Source organism: Rhinolophus sinicus, chromosome 16, assembly GCF_057876585.1.
Source record: "Rhinolophus sinicus isolate RSI-liver-muscle chromosome 16, RSI-T2T, whole genome shotgun sequence".
Classification (NCBI taxonomy): domain Eukaryota; kingdom Metazoa; phylum Chordata; class Mammalia; order Chiroptera; family Rhinolophidae; genus Rhinolophus; species Rhinolophus sinicus.
Window position 1 is genome coordinate 47,266,078 of NC_142516.1, and position 23,640 is coordinate 47,289,717.

Consider the following 23,640-nt stretch of genomic DNA (forward strand, 5'->3'; position numbering starts at 1 on the left):
AGCTCCATGCTCCTAACTCCGAAAGGCTGCCGGTTTGAATCCCACATGGGCCAGTGGGCTCTCAACCACAAGGTTGCCGGTTCAATTCCTCGAATCCTGCAAGGGATGGTGGGCAGCGCCACCTGCAACTAAGATTGAACACAGCACCTTGAGCTGAGCTGCTGCTGAGCTCCTGGATGGCTCAGTTGGTTGGAGTGTGTCCTCTCAACCACAAGGTTACCGGTCCAACTCCCACAAGGGATGGTGGGCTGCGCCCCCTGCAACTAGGAACTGCAACTGGACCTGGAGCTGAGCTGCGCCCTCCACAACTAAGACTGAAAGGACAACAACTTAACTTGGAAAAAAGTCCTGGAAGTACACACTGTTCCCCAATAAAGTCCTGTTCCCTCTTCCCCAATTTAAAAAAAGAAAAAAAAGAAAAAGTATTTAAGAGCTGAAAATCCATTGGAAATTTTCAGGCCAATTTGTGGATGAAAGCCTGTAACCAATGTCAGTAGAACTTTAAACACCCAATCTGCGGATTCCCTCAGGGTATTTGTTAACTGCTGTACAGGGGCAATGGCTTCAGGGTTAGGGAGACAAAAGTTTCATCGTAGAGTCCACCTAGGAGGGGAGTTTCACAAGAAAGTCTTCCATAAGTGATACACATTGTGCTCCCTAATACTATGTCTCCTGCTTTCCTGGGAATGCAAGAGGTTAAAATTCTCAGCTCCTGTATAGTTAGTGAGGCCTTTTGGTTTGACGAGGACAATCCTGGTTTTCACTACTCCCACTGTACTTAGTATCTCATTTCTCTCTGATTCTGGCCAACAAAATAAATATGAGCAGAAATGATATGTGCTATTTCTGGGCTAAAACAGTAAAAGCTTCTGTACAATTCTCATACCAGAGCAACTGACAACTTTCCAGATGATGGAGCCTCAATCAACCTGAGTCCAGGAGTATCTATGTGGAGATACACAGATATCAGAAACCTATAGCAGACTTTGTGTGAGCAGGAAATAAAACTTTACATGTTAAGCCACTGGGATTTTTTAGAGCTGTTTGTTATCACGGACTACACCTAGCCTATTCTAACATAGAAATTAGTACCAGAAGTAGGGTAGGTGCCATTGTAATAAAATCTAAAATATATGGCGTTGGCTAAAGGCCAGGCAGAATAGGAAACTGGAAACTGATATCACAGGCAGGAAAGTCCAGACATTTGATAGCCACAGGTGAAGAGTCAAATCATGTACCTAGTGAGATTGGGAAAGAGATTGGAAAACAATTTGTTAGTTCTGTGTGTGAACTTCTATTGACAATTGTTTTTGCGGAGGTATTTAAAAAGGGAGAGAGAAAAAAATTCAGGAAATTGGCTGGTTTACAAGAAGATAAAGGGAAACAAGAGATTCCAGAAATTTGGATCCTTGAAATGTTAGAAGAGCCAACAACCTTTGGATCTCAAACAGTAAGAGAGTAAGAGAGAGTTTTTTGAGACAGAGTTCCATTTAAGCTCAGGCTTGCAGCAAGGTTCACCCTATTGATAGACTCTCCCAGTGAATTAAATTGCATTGGAACAAATATCAGCTTAAGAAGCTGGCCAAACAGAAATTCCCAGGGTTTCTGATTTCTGTAGCTACACCAGTCTCAAAGTGATATTCAAAATGTTATGAGAAGAAAAAGTAAAGAAATACATCAAGTCTGAGAACTTTGTCTAGAAAGAATGGAGAGTGAGGTTACTAGCAGTTGGAACTAACTGGATTCAAACAAATCAAAAACTTACTAAATTTTTAACAACTGTACTTCCAAACAAGCCAGAAGTTTGCATTTTAGAATCCTTTATCTGTTCAATATTTAAAATATCTTTCGCCCTCAAACTTCTGGGAACAGGGAATGAACCGAGAAAGATCAACAACCCACAAAAGAGTATACGAGTATTCTTAACACCATTGCAGGTGTGGTCAAGTAGAATAATAGAAAATATCACATATGGGCAGAGCCAAGAGCCACAGAGAGAAATGGGAAAGGGAAGCTGCTGCCAGAAGGCAGAATCAATGTCTAATCAAAGAACATTCCTGACACCAGTATAGGGCTCCCTAACAATGTCTGCCTGACTGGATTTAAGAATGCTTGTGGACAATTTTACAGGGACTTTAAGCTGTCATGCTGAAAAATGTTTATAAAACATTAATCAAAAATGCCTCTTTAATACAATGCATTGTCTGAAAGATGTTGGAAGGCGCATATTGTAAATGGATTCTTTTTCTGACTAAAGTAATTTCCACCAAAAGCATTTCCCCCACTGCTCTATGAGCACACTCATAGATAAAGAGCACTTTCCCAGAGCATTACTCCCTGATCCAAACACTTGGGAAATCACTAATGTACAGCATGCCATATTTCCATGTCACACATGACACATTCGTCTAAAATTATCCAACAGAGTTTGACACTGCAGCACATTCCATAAGCAGAGCTTTCAACTGACATCTGCCAAGTAGGAACTTCAAGTGCATGCTTTCTTCTTCTAACAAGCAAGTAAGGGCTTTCTTTTATCCTATACCCAGGATGGAAAGGATAAAACAATACGCAAAAAGTCAGGTCTCCCCACCCCCATTTTAAATGTTTATTTTATATTCTCTGAATTAGAATATTCCCTTTGTATCAGTGTTCAACTTTCAACAGTTACTACTTTCTAATGGATGAGACATTTTCAAATTTTTTCCTTGAGAAACAGACATTTTTCTTCCTTGATTAAACATACGCCTTTATAAAAAAAAAAAAAAAAAAAGAATGCTTGTGGACAAATGACAGTCCTGTCACTTCCATCTTTCCTCTTTCTGAGTGGGACTACTTACAGCAGTTATCTTGTCCCTGTCTCACCATTGTGCCATATATTAAGTAGATGGACAGGAAGGGGGCCAATAATTTATCTTGTTACTTTATAGGTTTTTGAACCAAGTAGAGCCATAGCTAGATTTAGCAGAGAGACTAAAGCATAGCATGTGGAGATCTTAGAGCATTGACCTGTGACTAGATGTAATCTGGGTCATTTTCCTTGGGTAAATGGGTGAACATAGCCTGCATGTGGGAAGAGTGAGACCAGCCTAAAGGATACAATTTCAAGTGCACATAAAACTTTCATAAAAATTAAGAAAAAATATTTGGATATCTTAAAAGATGTAAATAACAATACAATTCAATAAAACTAGAAATCCATAACACATTTTTTAAGAGATCTGTCTTCAATCTGGAAATGTTTAAACATTTTATCAAACAAGTACTGAACCAAAGATCAATTCAAAGTTAAATTGTTGAATTTCTCAAAAATCCCAAATAGAAATATCACTTATAAAAATCATTAGGATATAGCCAAGCAGTACCCAGAGAAAAATTCAAAGCTTTAAGTCTTACATCAATAAATATGAAAAAATAAAAATAAATAAAGTATCTAATTCAAAAACAAAAGGAACGAGCAAGTTGGAAGAAATCCGAGTCATAGAATAATTCAAGATAAAAGCAGAATGAAATGAGTTAGAAAACAATAAATGAGTAAGTAAACAAAATAGACAAACTTTATCTAAAAAAATTAAGGAAAAGGGCACCGGGAGATAAAAAAAAAAATAGAGGGGTATACCAACCATTCAATGGGATATTATTAGGCAATTAAAATAAATGAAGTACAGAGAGATCCAAGATGACAGAGTAATTAAACACTGTGCTTGCTTCCTTCTATGAACACATTAAAATTACACCTACATTATAGAACAATTAACCTGGAGAACCATCTGAAGTCTGGCTGCAGAAGTTTTATAACTAAGGGTATAAAGAAGAAGCCATGTCGCGACTGGTAGGAGGGGCAGAGACACGAAATGGGTTAGCCCCAAACCTCCATGTGGCAGTTGAGAACTGGGCGGGAAACCTTGGCCACAGAGGTTCCCCCTAAAGGAGTGAGAGACCCCAGCCCCACACTGGCCTTCCTAGCCCAGAGTACTGGTGCCAAGAAGCGTCCACACATCTGGCTGTGAAAAGCAGTAAGGATTCCAACCATCTGGGTGGGATGAAAGGCTGTGGGAAACCCAGAAGTCCTCTTAAACAGCCCTCGAACAGACTATCTCACACCCAGGCACTCATCCTGGGCTCCGGCAGAGGGACGCTGACTCAGGAGGCATTGGAGGCATATGGGGTTGGGGGTGGGCAGACTGAGGTGTATGGCTTTGGGGCAAGGCTGGAAGATAGTCGCCATTTTCCCTGTATGGGGGTGCTCCTCCTGTGCAGCCGGTAGGAGGGCGCCATCTTTCTTCTGTTGAGACCACCTCCCCCACCCCCCACAGGCCAAATCTGAATCTGGTTGTTTGGATGAGCTCCCCTGCTACACCCTGCTGATTCACTGAAACTGCACCCTACCCAACTCCCCCAACACTGGAGGCACTTTCTGATGATAAGCCAGCCCCACCATCATTGCATCATTTCTTGGAAAACTATGGGAGTCCCTGGGTCCCAGTTGGGCAGCAACTGGCCTCAGTGTGCTCTGAGACTTTTACTAAGTAGCTCCAGGATCAGCACTGGCACCAAACCAGAGCCTGCATTAACCTGGTGACCACAACTTCCCACTCTAGTGACTCTGTGACACCCTGCCTCACCCAACTCGAGTATCTCATGAGGCTTTATCAGTGGTTGAACCTTAAGGGAGCCAGCAGGTGGCAGCAGGCCTGCATATCCTGGCTTTTTGCAGAGCTACCCCAGGCCGGGTGCTGATGGTAGCTGTCCTCAGTTCACAGTGTGTCCTCTCCTACATGCCTCCAACTTCAGCACAGGCAGCAAACAACCACAGATAGCTTTTTAGCTTCTACAAGGTAGTCCCCAGCTGGTCACAGGCAGTGGGTGACCTAGGCCTGCACTGGAGCCCCTCCCAAGAGGCCCCAGAACCAACACATGGGCTTCAGACCACAGCAGAGCACTGACCAATTAGCCCTAAAAGCAACACACAAAGGGCAGTCTCAACAGGCACCAAAGCCCACTGGGTTGAATCCCACTCAGTGGGATAAGCCCCCTCAAGCAGCCCATAAGCTGTGGACGTGGCCAAACCCCACAGCCAATCAGCCTGAGGGCCAATCCCACTCACTGACATGCCAATAGCAAACAAGGCTCAACTCTAACAGGAGGACACACACAACCCACACAAGGGACAATCCCGGAGCATCTGGAACAGGTGACTAGGGAGACTGTGCCAGGGCCTCACAAGGCACCTACTACATAAGGCCACCCAGCCAAGACTGGGAGACATAGCAGATCTACATAATACATAGAAACAAACACAGAGAGGCAGCCAAAATGAGAATACAAATACATCCCACGTGGAAGAATAGGAGAAAACTCCAGAAAAATACCTAAACGAAATGGAGGCAAGCAAACTACCCGAGACAGAGTTCAAAACACTGGTTATAAGGATGCTCAAGGAACCTAGGGGGAACTTCAAAACAGAGATAGCAAGCATAAAAGAGGACACAGAGACCATAAAAAAGAACCAGTCAGAAGTGAAGAATACAATAACTGAAGTAAAGAATGCACTGAAAGGAATCACCAGCAGACTAGATGAAGCAAAGGATTGAGTCAGAGATGTGGAAGACAAGGTAGCAGAAAACACCCAATCAGAACAGCAAAAAGATAAAAGAATCCAAAAAATGAGTATAGTTTAAGAGACCTCTGGGACAACATCAAGCATAAGAACATTCACATCATAAGGGTACCAGAAGAAGAAGAGAGAAAGCAAGGGATTAAGAACTTACTTGAAAAAATAATGACCAAAAACTTTCCTAACCTGGCAAAGGAAATAGACATACAAATCCAGGAAGCACAGAGAGTCCCAAACAAGATGAACCAAACAGGCCCACACAATACACATTATAATTAAAATGGCAAAGGTTACATATGAAGAGAGAAACCTAAAAGCAACAAGAGGAAGGCAACTAGTAACTTATAAGGGAGCACCATAAGATTGTCAGCTGATTTCTCAACAGAAACTTTGCAGGCCAGAAGGGATTGGCACAAAATATTCAATGTGATGAAAAGCAAGGACCTACAACCAAGATTACTATACTAAGCCAGGCTATCATTTAAAATCAAAGAACAGACAAAGAGCTTCCCAGACAAGAAAAGCTAAAGGAATTCATCATCACCAAACCAGTATTGCAAGGGATGTTAGAGGGACTTTTTTAAGACAGAAAAAAAATCAAAATTATGAATAATAAAATGTCAATAGATACATATCTATCAAGAATTACTTTCAATATAAGTGAATTAAATGCTCCAATCCAAAGATATAGGAGAGCTGAATGGATAAGAAAACAAAACTCTGCCTACCAGAGACTCACTTCAGATTGAAAAAGACGCAAAGACAGAAAGTAAAGAGATGAAAAAAGTCATTTCATGAAAATGGAAACAAAACAAAAAGCTGTGTTAACAATACTTATCCCAGACAAAATAGACTTTAAAACAAAGGCTATAACAAGAGACAAAGAAGGACCCAGTAACTCCACTTCTGGGTATTTATTTATCTGAGAAAAGCCGAAACACTACTTTGAGAGGACATGTGCATCCATATGTTCACTGTAGCATTGTTTACAATGGCCCAGATATGGAAGTAGCCTGGGTGTCTATTGATGGAAGAATGGATAAAGAGTAGGTGGTACTTATATACAATGGAATATTGTTTGGCCATGAAAGGGAATGGGTTCTTGCCATCTGTGGCAATATGGATGGACATGGAGGGTACTGTGCTGAGTGGAGTGTAAGACAGAGAAAGACAGATGCAATGAGATTTCACTTATATGTGGAATCTAAAGAATAAAATAAACAAAATAGAAATACACTCATAGATACAGAGAACATTTTGATGGTTGCTAGATGGGAAAGAGGTTGGGGTGTGGGTGAAAAGAGGGATGGGATTAAGTAGTACAAATTGGTTGTTACAAAGTAGTTATGGGAATGTAAGGTATAGCATATACAGCATAAGGAATAAAGTTGTAATATTGTAAAACTATATATGGTGTCAGTGTGGTACTAGATTTGTTGGGGTGATTGATCGGAGGGGGTTGAGGGGCAGGGTGAAAAGTTGAAGGGATTAAGAAGTACAAATTCATAGTTACAAAATCGTCATGGGGATGTAAAGAACAGCATAGGGAATATAGTCAATTATATGGTAATAATTATGTACAGTGCCAGGTGGATACAAGACTAATCAGGGGGATCACTTCTTAAATCATATAAATGTCTAACCACTATGCTGTACACCTGAAATTAATATAAACTAATATTAAATGTCAATTATAATTGAAAAAATTTAAAGGAGTGGAAAAGGTGAAGGAGAATAAGAGATCCAAATTTCCAGGCATAAAACAAGTAAGTCATGGGGATGTAATGTACAGCATGAGGAATATAGTCAGTAATATTGTGACAGCATGGTACAATGTCATATGGTTGCTGGATTTATGATGGTGATCACTTCTTTAGGTATATAAATGTTAAATAACTATGGTGTACCCCTGAAACTAATATAATATTATATGTTAGCTATATTTTTAATAAAAATCTTAAAAATAAAAAATGAATAAATGAATAAATAATAAAGTACTCATACATGCTACAATATGGATGAACCTTACATTATGTCAAGTAAAAGAAGCCAGTCACATAGGACTATATATTACATCATTCTATTCATACGAAATACCCAGTGTAGACAAATCTATAGAGACAGAAAGTAGATTAGTGGTTGTCTAGGGCTTTAGGGCTGGGGGAATTTCGGGGCAACAGCTAAAGGGAGCAGCATTTCTTTTGGAATAAAAATGTCCCCAAATTGATTGTGTTGATGGATTTATAACTCTGTGACTATAATAAAATTGAATACTAAAGTTGAATTACACAGTTTAAAGGGGTGATTTATATGCTATGTGAATTATATCTTAATAAAGTTGATAAAATAGGATCTAACCATCAAACTATTGAATGTCAACTATAATTAAATATTATATATACATATATAAATATATGGTCATGGGATGTAAAGTACATCATAGGGAATACAGTCAATGGTATTGCAACAGCTGTATACAATGTCAGAAGGGCAGTAGATTGGGGGGGTTATCACTTTGTGAGGGGTGTAAATGTCTTACTATTACATAGCTTTGTATACCTGAAACTAATTAAAAAAAGAAAAAGACTACATTCCTTAATTCTACGCAAATATATTTGGAAAGCTAGAAAACATACATACTTTCTAAGAAAAACAATTGACCAAATTTGTCTTCAGTAAAGATAAAAGTCTAAAATGATAATTTCCAAAAAGAAATAAAGTTGTGAAAGAAAAAAAATGTCACCCCCACCCAAAAAAAAAAACACACACAAAAAAAACAATACAAGGCCCAGATGGTTTTATTGTGGGAGGAAATTTCTTATTTGTGCCTGAATATCTAGCAGGACATTTGACAGGCCTTGATGTGTTCACTTGTCAGAGATACACAGGCATGGATGGGGGCAATAGACCTATAGTGGATCACGTTATTTTCACTACACTCACTTTAATATAAGTGTAAACCAACCAGAGGTAGCCTTTCCAAATTATTTATATTTATATTTATTGTAGGATTCTTTAACATACGAAAAAGTCCAATAAAAAACATGCAATCTACCTATACTAAATTTTTCTAATAATTCACATAATATACCTCATGTCATTTATTTATTGCAAAGAATTTAGTTTTGGCTTATAGCAAGCGTTAGGAAGAATATTTTGAAATTAAAATACATGAATGACTTGTCAAAAATGCCCACACAGATTTCCAAACTTTCTGGGAAAAGGATAGTAATGCCCTCCGTTAAAAACTAACTGTGACATCTCCTCCATATGAATCCTACCAGCTAAAACAGCATCCTCTAGAAAACTTACCCTGGTCCAACAGGCCTAAGTGCTCCTCTTAGATGTTCCCAGAGTAGCTGCTCACCCTAATCCCAGCAAGTAGTACCACAGTGCATTGTAATTGTTCAGTTAGCCTTCCCTACTCCTGTCTTGCTGCCATCTTGACCTCCTAAAGGCAGGGAAGATGTTTTGCTCACTGTCAAATCCCAGACCCAGCAGAGTGCTTGCAACAGAGCAATGGTTCAATAAATATGTATTGTTTTTGAAAAATGCTATTAAAAAAGAGTTCTTTATTTAGAAGGAACACATTTTTAAGTGCTTTTTTTTTTTTTTTTTTTTTTTTTACATTAATTCAATTAATGTTTCTGGCTCCTGGCTGAGCATCACAGTGTTTTTCCAAGCATTTAAAACTTGTGATAAGTCATTCATATATTGTCATTTTAAAATATTCTTCCTAACATGTTCTATAAAAGGAGACTAAATTCTTTGCAATAAATAAACAACATTACATTACTTCCATTTTTTTTTTTGAACTGGGAACAATCTGATTGGGGATCTAACCTCGTAACAAAGAAACATAATTTTTCTGCCAATTAATTATTTTTGTTAATGCATCAAAACCCAGTTAAATCAAAATAAAGAAAATACACGATGTGACTAATAACAATTAAAATGAATTTGTATTTTAAATTAAATAAAGGAAACAGTAATAAAAGATTAGTATCTATCAAATATAGTAACACAATAGTAAAGTTTCTTCAGAACTAACTTTTCCAAAGCACCACAAAGATCTGTTCACCTAATCTCTACACAAGATTTCTGGTTTTTGTTCATTACATCTAAAGCCTATTTTTTAAAGCTGCATTGGGTTGATACTGGTTTGGGGTTGGGGGGAACGTAGTTTAAAGTCAAAATAATAGCAATGTAGGAAATCCCCAGTATATTAATGGGTTGTAGTCTAAACTTTTGCTATAAAATTGGGTCTTTGGAATTTGTCATTTATTCTCCACTACAGTAGCTATCTAGCTGTACAGTAGATATTGTAACGATCTCTAGGATAGGATGGAAAGTAGTAGATAACTTAGTAGATAACTATAGGATTGCCAGCCCAGCACTTCTTTCTTCTGCATTGATCCACCTTGCCCCTGGCCATTGGAGAGCTACCATGTTTCCATCTAAACTTGCCCAGTCAGATGAGCCCAAACAGACACTTGGCCCAGGAATGGATATCTGACCTGGAATTTTTAGATTCAGAACTGAAAATACCTTAAAACCAACCTTTGTTTGTGGGATGAGGATGTAAAGTATAAATTCCAGAATTGCAGCAGCCATGTTTCCCGTAGTTTTCAATGATACAATGAAGTAAACACACAAAGAGGAGGAGAGAGGAAAAGGAAGCAAGACCTGACTGCATTTGCATCCCTTGTTCCAGGTGTTTCTAAAGCTGAGCTGCGTCTCTACCCTTCTTATCTGGTTATCAACCATTGTATGAACATCATGAGCTAATTCATTCTCTTGATTTTCTGGCTAGTGTAAGCTGAGACTCTGTCATTTGCAATCAAACAACTGACCAGTACATACAGAAAATGGTACCAATGGGGTGGCTTCCCAAGCCAACTCAGAGTTTACCTAACAATACTAGTTCAAGTGCTATTAAAAATCCTGAGCCTGGGTATCAAACTGTTCATAGACTGAACCTCTCTTTAGCAAAATGTCACTAAGCCTCACATTCTTCTTACCTCCTCTCTCACTCCCCACATCTTTACTCAGAAGGGACCATCAGTGAGGTAAGAGAAAGAAAGCTTGGCGAAAAAGCACCTCTGACTGTCTGTGAAGGAAAGAATACAGCAGCATTATGGTGATGAGGGGGCTCTGGTGGCTCCTGTGGCCCTGGTGGGAAATGGTCCCAAGGGCAGGGATGGCTCAGGAAGAGGTACCTGTCTACAGCAATCCAAGTGCACCCACACAGGGAAATACCTGGCCTGTAATACTACGCCTTACAAGTGTTCACCTTGCAAGCAAAATTGGTTTATTTTGGCCAGTGCCAGTTAATTGGAGCAAAACCTCATACAAAGGTCAAGGCCCAACAATTCTATGACCATAAGTTTTCAGAAAAAGAATTTGATTGGAACTTCATAAGACAATAAAATTGAAAAAAAAAACCTGTAGTCAGGGCGAAAGGATGCACAGTCTCCTGGACTTCATTTTGAAAAACAGAAAACAAGGTGCTTCCACCAAAAAAAAAAATTACTACATTCAAAAGCATTTTGGGGTATGTGCGTGTGCTGAGGAATAAGAATGTAAGACTAGATTAAAAATAACCATGGCGTGGGATCTCCCATTCTAGAACACAGACAGAAAGAAAGGGTGGCTAAACCAAATGAATGTGAATAGCATCATCCTTTTTATCCAACATAAACTAGCAATTAAAAAGATATTTTAAAAAGACTCATAATAAACCATGAAGAGTGACTCAGACGCTGAAAGAGATGAAGTGTTGTGTCTAAATTCTGATCATTTAGAGAATGCTTGCTTCAAGGGAAACACGTAGAAAATAATATTAATTTTCTAAAAGTAATTTTCTTTTAGAAAATAATACATGTTCGTTATGGAAAATGTAAAAGTGGCAAATAGAAAATCAGAAAATTACAAATAATCCATAAATCTACCGTTCAGCAGTAAACATTTAGTTACATGGTGAATGTCCTTTCAGTCTCTTTTCAACGCACACAGACATATTTTTTAACAAAAGAATCCATTACACATGGCTTTTTTTTTTTTGCTCCCTTATAGTGAGATTATATTTTTAAATATTAATCTTTGTACTTTTCTTTGTACTCTTTAAAATAACATTTGCTTTAATAAATCAGAGGCATCCACGTTTACCTTGGGAAGATTTAGGACTGTTGTGCTAGGACTATGAAGAAAAATAAAGTGTTGCTGATTAACATCTGACTAACAAAATGGAGTTTTTGAGTGCTGAGGGAGATATTTTTCCTTGAAAGTCAAGCATTGTTGACAAATATAAAGGTTTAAATATCTTAAGCTTCAATGAACAGTAAAACCCAGAAATTCCCAAACACGGGACAGACAGGGTGATCTTTCAATTGATATTTTTACAGTAGATCACTTTAGAAAGTGGAAGAAGTACTTGTACTAAATCTCAGGCCATGGGAGCTAACCTATCCTAGGCAAACCACGACATATGCACACCCTCTCTGGAGAGCATTTCATGGGAGAGGAGTTGAGTGTCAGGGGCCCAGCGGCAGGGCCGACACCTGGAGGGATGGAGGTGCACCTACCACAGTGGCGGTAGTGTGACCAACCTAAGTCAGGGGCTGAGGAAGGACAAGCCTCACAAGGGGATGTGACAGCAAAAGCCAAAGTGGAACTGAGTCTGTAAGCAGAGACGTCAGGTCCTCCACAGACCAAGGGGATTAGTCACAAATTCACCAGCAGCAGGCACAGAAGTTGAATAATGGATGAGGTGAGTTAGAAAAGGGACCCACACATAGATCTGGGGGTCTCACTCCCCCCCCCCTTGCCCACCAAAATATCTCATAACCTCAGACTCTCGTACACACACAGATGCCAGTGGGGGAAGTAGAGGGTGGAGGAGAAAGGACTCGGAAAGAATGGGCACTGGACTGAAAGAGGCTATTTTAATATAACTCAAAGAGACAGAGATACCCTTTAATTGGCATATTTGAATTTTTCTCTAGTAACCAACAGTTAAAAAGCCATGAGGATCAGTTTCAGAAAATAAATTTTATATATGTGTCTCAGTTGTGTGCAGATTTCTAATTCTGTTACCCACTAGACAGTGAGTATATGTCCATGTCATTTTTCTACTATTACATCATCTCAAATGGTCTCATGAAATTATAATTTAGATTTTTTTTTAAAGAATGAGTTAAGAAATAAAAATATCTCTTTAAAGGGTAAATATCCTCTGTCCTATAGTAACTAAAAATCTCCTTAGGACCTGTCAGTCCCTGGTAAGTCATGCACAACCACTAGGAAAAACACAAGCTCCCATTTAAAATGCGTCACCATTCTAATTGGAAGTCTAATATGTTATCCTCTCTAAACTCACTTAACAGCAGTGACCAAACATGTCTTCATGTCATCCTTTTGCACCAGGATTATGGCTGTGAAAATCAGCTCTGGTTTTATTATGGATTCGTGCTATCCTATAGTCTTTTACCTCGGGGACTTTCTAAGTTATAAAAGGGCCCCATCCTACAGTACCTTTTGGGTTTCTGTGTATGTTCTTTCTACCCAGTCATTTGATCATTTCTTTGATAAACATCAATTGAGCACCTACTGTGTTCTTACCCTTACCTTGAGGCTTGCTCTTCTCACGTCTCATTATTGACCAAAAAATCCTCTTTAGGGGCGGCTGGATGGCTCAGTTGGTTGAGCGCGAGCTCTGAACAACAGAGTTGCCACTACGATTCCCACATGGGCCAGTGAGCTGTGCCCTCCACAACTAGATTGAAGACAATGAGCGGCCGCTGAGCTGTGGGAGGGGTGGCCGGATGGCTCAGTTGGTTAGAGCATGCGCTCTCAACAACAAGGTTGCCGGTTCAATTCCCACATGGGATGGTGGGCTGCGCCTCCTGCAACTAATGATTGAAAATGGCAACTGGACTTGGAGCTGAGCTGCGCCCTCCACAACTACACTGAAGGACAATGACTTGGAGCTGATGGGCCCTGGAGAAACATGCTGTTCCCCTATTTTTTAAAAAAAGCCTCTTTAAAGTCTCTTTCCTCTCCTCTCCAAATCCTATGCTGTGTACAAGGAAACCATATAACCAAACCTACTTAAAATGTGCACAAAATAAGAGTTAATAAGCTTCTGATTGAGGGCTTGAGGGCCTGAATTGTTAAATGTAGGACAGAGGTGTGATGGAAGGAGAAAACTTTATGGGTTTCAACAAAGAGGCAGGCTACAGTATGCGGTTACTAAAGGGCATTCTTGTTTTCTTTGCCTTTTTTAGCCTGGTTTTTGAGCAGGTTTTGCAGATGTGAGGAGATGGGGCTGCTGGCTAGAGAAGAACTACATAACTCCGGCTTGGTCCTTACTGATATGAAGGACTCTAAATACTTCCAGGTGAATCCCTGAGGAAGTTGCTGATTAAATACAAGAAGAATGATACAGCAAGTTAGAAAATGCATCTCTATTTTCTATTTAAGTACACTAATGCTATCCTGGAGCCAGGAACCGGGTGCTCCTCTGAATGGGGACTACCTTACATACATAAGAACATGTTCAAACCATACAGTGGGGTATAAGTCTGAAGACTGTCACAGAAAGCTCTTTATTTCTTCTGCCCAAATTATTTTCTGGAAAAGTCTTTAAAACTATGAAGTTCCCTACCCTACAAAAAATCACCACATTTTACATTTTATTTTTCTCCCTTTTTTCCTTTTCTCTGTCTGTTTCTTTCTGTTATGGGGTGGTGTAGGGAGAGTGTAAAACACGCAGGCTCTTTAATTTGGCAGGAGAGAAAATAATTGAAATTGCAAATACATAAAATTAACCTGAGCCCTTAAAACTCTGTCACCATGGAGACCAAAGCATGAACTACCTCCATAAAGATTCAAATGAATTTTTTTTTTTGCTTTAAATTATCATCACTTATTACTGGATATTGATTTGGCCAATGAAGAAATGAGTATAAATAAATAAATAAGAACTAGCCTCCCACCAGACAATTTATTAATTAGGGTTACGATTAGGGTTAAGGCAAATACAGTTGTTCTGGTTCTTAGTATTCCATTATTCCAGAGACTGGGAAGAAACCCCAAGAGAAAATTTTCCCTCGACTCAGAATTTCTGATGGAATCATCTGATGATATAGCTCCATAAATGCTACAGAAATCAGTAGAGAAAGATAATCTCTAGAAAAGGCCTCTCTCACGCAGAAGTATCAAGGTGCGATGCAGGTGACATGGTTCTCTATCCACCACTCAAGCTGCAAGGAAGAGATGGCTACTACGCAACGTCTTATCTCAGTAACATGTCAGAGATGCCTCTAACCGCCATTCTGGATATATCACTTTATAACGTCCATTATATACAATTGTTTTAAATATGTGTAGTAAGGTCCAACAGACTTGTATTACATACTACATAAACAGAAACACAGGAATCATCCAAATGCTTAAACTATGCAAGCAGAGGTAACTCAGAATTTCTCCCAGTCACCAATTCTATTTTGCGAACTCACAGGTGTAGTCACTTAATTGATCAAATACTCAGTCGAGAGAGAGGCCACCCAAATAGCGTATTATATAAGGTGTGAGCAAATGTTTGCTTTAGCAAAGAGCATGACACACAAATGTTAGTTGGATTGAATTTATGTCTTCCTGCTCCCAAACCTTCTTTCTAAAACCAACAGCATGAGAATTTTCTACATTTCCAGCAGTGGCCAGAACGACTTCCAGTGTTATACCGCCCTTCTTCCCCACCAAGTTCCTCAACTCCTTCTCATTTATGCTCTTCTGTGGTTTTGCTATTGATATCTACAACGTTCACAGGCAACTTTCCAAAGCAATGAAGAGCAGAAGCACTATCCACATGAGAAAGATCTTTATTTTTAACAATAATTTCTAGTAATGATTTAGATTATGACCTAAGTCTTTTTGGAGTAGCAGACTCATGGAAGAGCTAAGTGTTTTGCTTGAGGGCCCGTGACGAGGCTAAAAGAGGATTTTCTGTTTCCCAATGTAGCTTTCGATTTCAAATCTGTATAACCACTGACACAGAATTCAAAATAGGCAGTCAGTTTCAGGGATGAAAAGTGAAAGTAAGGGAGTAGGCTAGTGGGAAACTAAGGAGTAGGCTGTAGAAAGTTTCTAAGACAGAAACTGCAGAACTCACATACATTACGCTAATGAATGGGTTCAAGAAGGGCTTAACCTTAGCACTAGAGTCAAAATCATTCATCTTCTTTCAAAGGCAGAAGTATAAAGGAGACAAGATTTGAGACATCTCCTTTCTCTTTCTTCCCTCTTCCCTAGAATATTCCAAACACTGCAAAAGTAATTATTGCCAACAGTATAGCCAGCAAAATTGAGCCAAAGGACAGAATCCTAACTGCCCTAAAAGTTCCCATTTTCCTTCCAGTTATATGTCATGGTTTTGCTCCTGGTTGCCACAATATTTAATAAAACAAGAGAATCTCTAAGTGAATTCCAAACTCAAGGACTACGGTAGAGGAAGTAAAGCAAATGCCTCCTGGGCCCAGGCAAGTACCTGTATGAGAGAACACTCATCTTGAGTAGCCAGCGCTCAGCTCTAGTACATTCATAGTTGCCAGCAGGAACAAAATCCTGCTGCCAGGCCTTTCAACTTTTCAAGAAAAAAAAACCCAAAAAACCCAGAATCCTGGATTTTTATGTGTAATCTCCTGGTTTTATGTGTAGGTAATAAATTAAAAAAAAAAAAAAAAAAATGAGAATACTGCATACCAAACAAACTGTTGGCCTTACCCGGTGGGAAATACCAGTTTGCAATCTTTGGCTAGAAGAGTCCTAGTAGCCTAGGGGATATTTAGGGACATGTTTCAAATCATTCAATGTGTCTCACTATGGCAGTTCTGGAGGCCACACTCTGCAAACATCTCCCTCCTGCTGTGCCTCTGGCCCCCTGATGGACCCTGCCTTTTATGAGTAAGTACCTGTCTCAGAAACATGATTTCCAGGCCTCTGCAAACATCCTCCAGAACATCCTGCTGGTGGCTGCAGCAGGTGTCAGGTGTGTGCTGAGGAGCTACTGTGTCCTCCTGGTTTCCCCAACCCGCACTCCTGCCTCCTCCACCTCTCCTTTGAAGAGCTGCTTCCCTTTCTTTTCTCTCCCTCCTCTCCTCTCAGTTTTCTCTCGTCTCATCTTTTTCTTTCTCACCTCTCCCTTCTTTCTCTGCTCTTTCCTCTATTCTCATTCTCATCTGTTTCTTCTCTCCTCTCCACTCTTGCATCTCTCTGTTACTCTCCTGTCCCCTCGTCCCCACCCTTTCCCTTTTCCCTCCCCGGCACCAGGGAACTGGAAACTTTGGAAAGCTCGCTCACCAGGAATACACCAACACCGGCTTCGAGTATTTCTTGTGATGGGAGCGGAGGGTCAGGGAGCCTTTGCGCTCCAGCAAGTCGGTGGGTCCGAGCTCAAACCGGTATTGCCTACTGCTGCACACGTCCTGGCTGAAGCTGTTCGAGTTCTCCATGGCCGCCCTCGAGGTGCACATCTCGGAGGATTTCCCTCTGTACCGATCCCGCCCGGCGCCAAGGTCGACCAAGATTCGGCGTCTCTCATCTCCCAAGCAACCTGGGGCGGGGTCAATGGAGGGCTCTCTCAAACGTAATAGCCTTGGTTTCCTAGACAGAGTAGCTGCTGATTCAAAGAAAACTACATTTCCCAGAATGCAATGAGGGGAGCGTCCGGGCTACATGGAAAGAGGGCGAGAGATCCGCGTCTTGGGACCTGCCCACCAGCCTAATTCCCGGAGTGGTTGGGAGGAGTTAGTGGGGAGACGCGGGTCAGTTAAGGACTAATGGGACTTGAGCCCGGAGAGGGGTCTGCTCTCGCTGTCACTGCGGAAGTCCTTTCAACCATCCATCATCTGTTGCCACCACACCTGCTTACATGGTTGACTGAAAGAGAGCAAGAGAACACCCCTCAAACCTTAAAATATGTCATTTCTATATAGCTTTTCTAACTGAGAAAGAGGAAGAGCTGAATCATTCAACAAATCAGCTAAAAAGTCCGAGGATGAGGTCTGGCTGGTCCCAATTTCAGCTGCTGTCTCTCAATCTTTCTAATAAGAATGAGTTTATTCCTCTGGAAAACAAAGGAGGGGATGGGACTGTGGAGGCGAAGTGGACACAAGAATTGAAGGGCCCTTCAGATTCTAGGTACAGGTTAGGGCTCCAGGACACTCAGCTCCCTCAGACTTGCCAAGTTCTAGTCATTTAAACATTTGCTATTTGGGGACAACACAAATTCATCACATTATTGCGTTGTGAGTTATATGTGAGAAGGATATTTCAAAAAAGATGATCTATGGCATTGCCTTTAAGAAATCATCAATTAGCTGTCTTACAGACAGAAAGTGTTTATTTCATTTTTATTTTCCAAGTAAAAAATATTTAACACGTCAGAATTCTTCTCCCCAACCTCAGTTGAACACCCGAAGGGCATTAATGGTCTTGATCACGGCGATCCCTCCTGCCTGGCACAGTGCTGTTGAGTACATGGCATCGTTTCAAAGTGTTGCATGAGCCAATGAATGAATGTTGCATTTGATTATCATAGAGATATTTGGGCTTCCATAAATTCCAGAAGGATCTTACTTTGAAAAGACCACATGTACACAGAAACTCAAATTGAGAAACAAATTGAGAGATGTTTCACATGACAAATACGTAGATTCTCTGGTTTGCAGAAGATTTATGATAGCACTCCTATAAACAGTGAGGGGCTCTTCTGGATCCATATTCACAAATTTGATTACACACAACCACGAAGTGTTTTGCCGTGGCCTGTGGTGCCCAGTGGGGGTACCCCGCCTGTGGAACCGAAGGCCCCTATTTTACTGACAGCCATAGTTAAGCCATGTTATTTATAACCAAACCAGCTAGGTGCTAGTAGAGTGCTGACTGCTACTTTAGCTCTTTCCTTCTTGAAGGAATGAAGAGAAAAAGAAGTTAACTTCTATATATATATATATATATATATATATTTTCTGTGTTAAGCTCAGTTATATACAAAGCATAGCATGTTGCTGTTGCTCCAAATAGTAGCATCATTACTATCATTGGTTTGGTTGTGTGTTTATTTTACTTATGCTTAAAGTGGTGGCAAAATAATAAATGTGCAGCCAATTTGACATAGGAAAGAGGCTGCCCGGAGCCAAGACTTTGCTGTGGGACACGAGCGCTGCAGAGATTGAAAAGCTTTTCAGCACACCAAGCAGCAGCAAGTTAAGAAAACAAGCAAGAGATAGCTTGTTATTTTAGAGTTCCTTCAGCCAAGCTGACAGCCTATTTGAGTCTATGAATACGCATTTTTGTTATACTATTCTCTTTCTCCATTATAACTTTATAAGCTTCATTGTCTTCTATGTCTCTTAAATACTTTCCAACATCCTTGTGTTGACATGTAGATTAACTCTCTGAAAACCTTCAATTTAGATGCTTTCCATTCTCTTTGAATACACCAGTACATACTGTACAATTTTTGGTTTGTTGATTCCTTATCGACAAAATAGAAATAAAACAGTATTTACTGCAGGGATTTTGTGAGGATTACATAACTACATTGAAAGCAGGTGGAACATTGCCTACCGTGTTTCCCCAAATGTAAGACCTACCCCGAAAATAAGCCCGTTAAGATCATCAGCCAGACACACACATTTAGTACGTTATGACGGTGTTCCAAAAGAAGATGACATGACTGTATTTGAATAAATGTAGATTGTTGTACATGAAAAATAAGACATCTCCCTGTCGTGCAGGGAGTCACGCAGGGTCTCTGGTCCCACTCCCCGCATAAGAATGCAGGATATGGAGAGGCCAAAAAAGAACACCCACGGAGCCATAGATGGGGGAGACATACCACTATATTCTCACTGGCGGTATCCGCCTCTCTGCAATCCGCTCTTGCTAGCTCAGCCACCATCTTCTTGCCAGCCCCCATTTTTGCTAGTGTAGCCACAGCAGTTATATAAGTGGCCAGTGGCTCACTGGTCACAGCTGATGGCCAAGTAGCCACAGCTGATGGCCATCCAATCACAGTTGATGGCCATTTACTACCTGAGCCAGCACCTTTCTACATGAGACCGAGAGCCTGGAAACTGCACTCCTGGCTCTATCCCCACACTCCACCCCTACAGGGTCTCGCCTCACAATCTACGTGACAAACGTCTTCTGCGAAGGGTTCTATGCAAGGAGCCTGGAGGTGAATGCAATATCCTGGACATAGCCAGGCTCTCTGGGCACAGCCATGTTTTCTCAGGGCGCCACCAGTCCTTCTGGGCACAGCCAGACTTCCTGGGCTTTTTAGGGTACCTCCAGTCTCCCCGGGGAACAGCCAGGGCTTTCAGGGCACTGCCACTCTCTTTGGGCACAGCCCAACTTCCTGGACACAGCCAGGGCCTCTCACATATTCTCGACGGCGGCCACTCAAAACACAAAAGCAAATATCCGCCAGTTCCACTACATGGTGGTATGTTCCCAAGCAAACAGTCAAGCTGTCCATTAAATTAGGGATGGAAGGCAATTCCCCATAGTCCATAGTCATTCGCCAGGGCTGTCCTGGGGGTGAGGGGTGACCCTGAGCTCACCCTCAGCTCCCATGGAGGACTCAGCAAGCCTTTCCTCCTGGGACAAGTCCAGCATCCGGGCTGCGTCAGCAAGTACTTCCCAGCTCACAGGGCCGCAACGACCTTCGCTTTCTCTGGCCTCTGCTGGTTGGGGAACCATCCACATCTTTCCACCCCTCCACGGGGATCGAGCTCTCCAGCAGCTGCTCCTCCTGGTCTTCCTGAGACTGAGTCTTCATATGCACAAACTGCTCCACCGTCCTTTGGAGAGCTTTGGCCAGCACCGTACCCTGCTCGCTGCGTCATTTGTCACACAGGGAGTCACACAGGGTCTCTGGTCCCGCTCCCCACATGAGAACGCAAGATATGGTGAAGCCAAAAAAGAACACTCACGGAGCCATAGATGGGGGAGTCATACCACTATATTCTCGCTGGCGGTATCCGCCTCTCTGCAATCCGTTCTTGCTAGCTTAGCCACCATCTTCTTGCTAGCCCCCATTTTTGCTCATGTAGCCACAGCAGTTATATTCGTGGCCAATGGCTCACTGGTCACAGCTGACGGCCAAGTAGCCACAGCTGATGGCCATCCAATCACAGTTGATGGCCATTTACTACCTGAGCCAGCACTTTTCCACATGAGGCTGAGAGTCTGGAAACTGCACTCCTGGCTCTGTCCCCACACTCCCTGAAAATATGCCCTAATGTGTCTTTTGGAGCAAAAATTAATACAAGACTTGGTCTTATTTTTGGGGAAACATGGTAGTAGATGCTCAGCCCTCAATTAAATTTGAACTACTGCTGGTATTATTACATCCTAACTTTGTCCTTATTATTTGGGAAAAGCACCCTAAAATGTGATTGTTGTTTGTGTGAAATTTCCTAAGTATATTCACTGTTTTTGAAGCTTTGCCTGTTTACAAGTTCTCTTTAATGAGTATTTTTAATCATGTTTTAATATGAAACTTAATAGTCTGGATCAGAAAAATGTTGGCAAGATATCTGGATATGTCACTGGTAATAATGATGGTTTTGTATTCACATAAAGTCTTTTCACTGCAAAACCATTAATAAGCTTTATAAATGTAAAATCGCTGATCCTCAGCACACTTGACTTACTCCTGTTTTCCTCAAACTTCATCAAACCAATGAAGTGTAGGTCTTAAAGCAATGCTCTCTATTTATATTAATTTCTTTTAATAGCTTTGGGGTAAGCTCAGGTGGCTCCAACAGGACTTTTTTGTAGGTTAAGTACAGGGAGACCTGTTCAGGAAGTGAGAATCTCATCATCTGAGCCCAGTCTAATATATTTCTGTATTGGCATTATCAGATCCTTAAAGAGTTTGCCCAGCAGAGCTTAGCAGGACAGCAAACCTGAAACAGATGTAAACGAGCCAGATGCAAATGACCACAGAGGCAGACCTCTTCCATCTCCTTTCCTTTTCTGTCTTAACAATTCATCTGCTTAATTCCTGACAACGCTCTGCTCAGGACTTTCCAAAGTCACCATCAGCACATTCTGCCATTTCTCTCTACTAAATGTCATTCATTTAAGCTGAGATACAAAATTTTCAATTACATAAGAAAATGAATTTGTATTATCTCTGTTGAATCTAGTTTAAATATATAAGAAAACTTGCATTTAAATTTAAAACTAAGTATTTATGTCCTTATCAAATATTGCATTTTTTCTTGTTGTTGTTTTGTTTTGTTTAGTTCTCCGGGAATAGGGGCCTCCTGTTACCCATTATGTATACATCTAAGGGCTCACCTTTGAACATTTCATATGAAAACATTGGGCTCCACCTGCTATGTCAAAATGAATGAGAAATGTCTGGTTATCCCTTCTTCCATGCCCTACTCCTTTCCCTCTCTCCTCTCTTTCCTTCTTTCTCTCCTCCTTCCGTCTCTCCATCTGTTTCCTCTTCCTCTTCTTCCTTCTTTGAGAAGCGATATGGATTTTAGAGTTAGAATCTATTGCTGAAATTCTGGTATAATTCAAAGTTATATGAAAAATATGAAAGAAAAATACAACCTAGAAACCAGGACCCAAATTTATATGAATAAACTCATGTTTAATGACCCAGGGACTCTCAAAGGAGTCAATTTGACAAAAGCTCCAATCTTCTTTCTTTTCCTTTAAGTATTCATAACCACCAATGATCAGTTTTAGACTGATTTTAACCTTGAGTATGATTCTTCTGTGCTTCTAATTTGGATTGCGCACCTATTAGGCTTTGACTCGCTCTCAGGCCATTTTTATTGACTCACACTAAGTGTGGTCACACACAGGCATTATTTCTAGAACTCCTATCAGCACAGGGGATTAATTTATTAAATATTCAATGTAGAACATTCTATAATTCCGCATTTCCCTTACTTTGATATCTAATCCAGCCAATAAGTGAAATTATTTGGCAGAATTGTCTATAACTATTACGATAAAAAATTTAGTGTCCTGGATTAGTGATGACATGCTCTAACATAAATGTAGAGTAGGGATTTCTTTAATATCTGACAAATTGGATATCCTTAATTATTCAAAGACTGACTATCCATTTTCACAAATGATCTAAGCCCTCGGTTTCTTCCTTTTCTCCCCTGTATTGCTTTGGGTTTTTTGGGCACATTCAGTGTTCATTAGCAAGAAGAATGAGACAGTTTAGCTACCAGTTAACAGTTCTCATGAGAGGAGTTTGCGCTTGAAATTAAGTTCAATACTGTTTGTGGCTTTCTTTGTTCCTCATGTCTTTAATCTGGATAAAGGAACCTTTTCCCCAGGGAAGAAGCTCAGAGAAAAGAAGGTGGATTTAGGTTCCTTTCTGGTCCTGGTGATGGTGGACATTTTCCCATATTTCCCACAAGACCCACCCCCAGTGACCCTACACGGTGAGCAGGCTGGTAAGGAACTGCCTGAAAGGCTTCTCTGAGAGTCAGGTGTGTGTAGGAGGTTTCTGGTTGTTGAGTAAGCCAAGCACACAGCTGAGGTGGCCCAGAGTCCCAGTCCGGGGTAGAGGTCAGGAGCCTAGTGAAGAAACTGGAAAACTTTCTGAACCCTGAGGGACTGTCTGAGCATTGCATGATTTTGAGTTTCCCATGCTCGGTTGGCAGAAGTCAGATTTGTGTGGCTGTTTCCTATGTTAATTAAATATCTTTCTTTAGCATCATGTTTAGGTTGCTTTAAAGTAGGGAGATTTAAGCTAGGGAGCAGGATCTTCTAGAGGCAGGAGGGGGCTAAAAGCAAGTGCAGTATGACAACATTTATCTACATAAGGGAACTAGAGACTTAGACATAGAAGAAGGGTACTCAATACCGTGTTTCTTGTCACCCATTCTATGAGTAATTAGTATATTCCTTATAATTTGGAACATGGTTCAAGATGGGGAAAAGAGTTAAAATGTTTCTTTTCATAGGAAGCC

General features: G+C 40.7%; 1 protein-coding gene across 7 annotated transcripts in view; it reads right to left on the reverse strand.

Annotated features, from left to right (window-relative positions):
- Positions 1-17,321, reverse strand: part of CFAP95 (cilia and flagella associated protein 95) — a 138,096-nt gene extending 120,775 nt beyond the window's left edge. For 5 of the 7 annotated variants that reach the window (XR_016019425.1, XR_016019426.1, XR_016019424.1 and 2 more), the window contains exon 1: positions 16,976-17,321. Coding sequence is in view for 3 of the 7 variants with exons in the window: in XM_074330543.2 (XP_074186644.2) it covers positions 16,976-17,148 (173 nt within the window). In the remaining 4 variants the exon portion in view is untranslated. The remainder of the gene's footprint in view (positions 1-16,975) is intronic. The other 2 variants (XM_088793373.1, XM_019730568.3) reach the window with 2 other exon arrangements.
- Between the last annotated feature and the right edge of the window lie 6,319 nt (positions 17,322-23,640).